The sequence below is a fragment of the Solanum tuberosum genome, unplaced genomic scaffold (assembly GCF_000226075.1).
Source record: "Solanum tuberosum cultivar DM 1-3 516 R44 unplaced genomic scaffold, SolTub_3.0 scf00003, whole genome shotgun sequence".
Classification (NCBI taxonomy): domain Eukaryota; kingdom Viridiplantae; phylum Streptophyta; class Magnoliopsida; order Solanales; family Solanaceae; genus Solanum; species Solanum tuberosum.
This window is the reverse complement of record NW_006238929.1, coordinates 1337657-1340777: the sequence shown is the minus strand read 5'-3', so window position 1 is coordinate 1340777 and position 3121 is coordinate 1337657. Positions and strand designations below refer to the sequence as shown.

General features: G+C 33.9%; 1 protein-coding gene across 1 annotated transcript in view; it reads left to right on the top strand.

Moving 5' to 3' along the window:
* LOC102598658 (protein disulfide-isomerase-like) overlaps positions 1–2076 on the top strand; it is a 6783-nt gene extending 4707 nt beyond the window's left edge. The window contains exons 6-11 of the mRNA XM_006338112.2: positions 612–746; positions 835–954; positions 1104–1221; positions 1352–1464; positions 1541–1757; positions 1903–2076. Coding sequence (XP_006338174.1) covers positions 612–746; positions 835–954; positions 1104–1221; positions 1352–1464; positions 1541–1753 — 699 coding nt within the window. The 3' untranslated portion in view covers positions 1754–1757; positions 1903–2076. The remainder of the gene's footprint in view (positions 1–611; positions 747–834; positions 955–1103; positions 1222–1351; positions 1465–1540; positions 1758–1902) is intronic.
* Positions 2077–3121: the final 1045 nt, after the last annotated feature.

The window sequence follows — 3121 nt, the reverse complement described above, 5'->3', positions numbered from 1 at the left end:
GGGATTGTTCACCTCCCTCCCCCCCGAAACTCATTCATTAGTTCTTTCTTTTTCACCCCTACCCTGCCAAAGACCCCTTTGTTCCACTCTCTTATATCTTCCTTTAAATTCCTTGCAAGTCGGAAAGAAGGTGTACCAGAGACTTCATTGAAATTTGTCACATTAAGCCACATGTTCTCAAGGAAAGGCGCATGAGCATGATAAGCATATGCTCTGAGATCATTTTGGGCAACGGAATCTGCAACAAATTTGGCATAAATAACACCTGAAACTCATATGAATCCCCCTTTTATTATAAGTTTTCCAGGGTTAAGCAAGCCTGTATTTGCCACCAACCATGCAAAACAAACTATTTTGAAGGAGCCTTGATTTCCCAGATCTGCTTCCAAGGCCAGTTGTTGCCTACCAAACTATTTCTAAGAGTAAGGAAGGGTGAATTCATTATAATCATCGACCCTTGTTGCTGTTTGATTTGAAGATTTGTGTTTTCTTTCTGACTTTTGTTCCAAAAAGGTTTTGCTGTATTTCTTCTTAAAAAAAATGCTGCACTTTATTAAATAATTTGTATCTCCTTTTCTTTGAGATTTTCAACCAATATTTGGAATTTGTAGGTATTTCTATTTCTGAACTTCAGCACTGATCTTGATGCTTTCAAGTCCAAGTACTATGATCTTGCACTCAGTTACAAGGGAAAGGAAACAAACTTCCTCTTGGGAGATGCTGGGACTGGTAAAAGGGCCCTTCAGGTTATTTCCTCCTCCTTTGAATCAATCTGCATATATTACATCCTTTCCCAATGGGAGAGAAGTGTGAGTTGAATGTTCTCGATTGCAGTATTTTGGATTGGACACTGATCAGGCACCTTTAATCTTCGTACTTTCCATGGGTGGCACAAAATACGTTCAGCGTTATGTACAACCCGATAATCTTGCATCTTGGTTGAAGGATTGTAAGGTAATGAATCTGAACATGTTTTCCAGTACTCGATCAAACTTCACATATCTTCTCTTTTCTAGGTTAGGAATGTGAGGTATGCTACTTTTATTTTTCGAATCTCCTTTTCTGTCTCCAATTTGTTTCACTCTTTTCTTGTATGAATACAGGACGGAAAGTTGAAGCCATACTTGAAGTCACTGCCTATTCCAGAATTTAACAATGAACCTGTGAAGGTGGTGGTTGCAGAGACTCTTGACGATATGGTGTTCAATTCGGGGAAAGATGGTTTGAATCATTCAAAAATCAACAAGATTATGTTATATTGTCTACCAACAGATTTTGTTGATGTTATTATTGATGTTGATTCTAGTGCAGCCTATTGTCTAATGCATTTTGTTGTTGTTTTTCTTTGCAGTACTGTTAGAGTTCTATCAACTTGGGTGTAGATATTGTGAGGAGTTTGCTCCGGTCTTGGATGAAATAGCTCTCTCATTTGGAAAAGATCCTCATGTCGTGATTGCTAAAATTGTACGAATCTCTCTACCCGTCTGTCTTGTCTATTATTTCCCCCACTTCTTACCTACTACCATGTCATTTCCTTTAGGATGCAACCGAAAATGATATACCTCGTGACGTATTTGAAGTTGAAGGATTCCCAACTTTATACTTGAGATCAGCAACGGGTAGTTTGTCACGGTTCGAGGGTAATAGAACAAAAGATGCCATTATTGAATTTATCCAGACAAACAGAGGTAGCCCGGCCTTTGATTTTAGCATATCACAAACTCAAACAGATTCAGTGAAGGATGAGTTGTAAGGAGGTAATGTCTTTAATCAACCATATGTATTGATTTCTTCCTTCTAGTTTGAAATTGAGCTTCTTTTACTTTCAATTCAACTAAATAAATAAAAAGGGTACAAATTAGTTATACAACAGAATGATCTTATTTGCTTTCCTTTTTGCAGGTGTGCAGCCTTTCTTTTGTCAACTGAGGGATATGTTATATTTTCTTCTTTTCTTTCACCTCTCATACCAATAAGTTGCTTCTTTGCCACGCACTTGCGCCGCTTATTAATAAACTAGTTTCTGGGCACGTGCTTTGCAGGTGAATTCAATATTATTCAATATAAATTTTTAAAAATAACAAAATATGTGAGGAATAACACAGTTTATTTTTTAAAATAAAAGATATATAAGCTTAAAATAAATAAGAGTTTAATCTATTTATTGTATACTCACGTCTGCACATATCTCACAAACACACAAATATAATGAGCGGAGGAAATAAAAGAAAAACAAATATAGAATATGGTGATGAAAAGAGTATGCATGGTGAGAGGAACTCAGTCATATATATGTATTTGTATTTTTCTCTTTAATTGATTAATCACCCAAACAACTTATGCCCTTGCACTTGCAAGATAAATCATTTGACAATCAAACAAAATTTCAGTTTCAATAGCCTAAAATTTAATCGATATATTCCCAACACATATCCTAAGAGAATTACTTAAGAGCTATGAGTTTGGAATAATTCCTAAAAATACATGTCATTTTAAATGAAATAATAGAGTGCAAATCTTCCCTTATATATTTTGATGAATTGAAAACATTGGTGAAGCTAATGACAAGAAACAAAATGGTGAAAATAGTTAATCATAATATGTTACTGAAACTCCTGACCTCAAAGTTGGATTACCATTTTGCCCTTCCACTTATCCAAACCTCAAAGATGGATTATTGTTTTGCCCTTCCACTTAATTAAAATGATTAAATGTCTAATTAAGTAATATTTTAATAACATAATTTGAATTTCATGAGTTGTACTTTAATTCTTTAGTTATGACGTTACAAATTTCTTTTGTTTTCTACTTCTTTTTAGCTTTCATATGTTAAAAAACTTTTCATATCCTTTTACCTTCTATAAAATCAATAGCTTTAGCCTTTGGTTCATTGTCAATTTATTATAATGCTTTATTCTTTAAAATGCTCAAAATTTGGTGTATGCACAACACTCTCTGAATAAAGGTATATTCTTTTTATATTAGTTTCTTCAATTAACTTTCCTTTAAGTTGTGTACACCTCTGTTTTTCCTTTAATAATTTTTGTTCTCTTTTGCTCCTTTTGCTCTTTGTTGTTCATTGCTTGCATCTTCAATCTTCAGATTTTGTTTTATATTAATT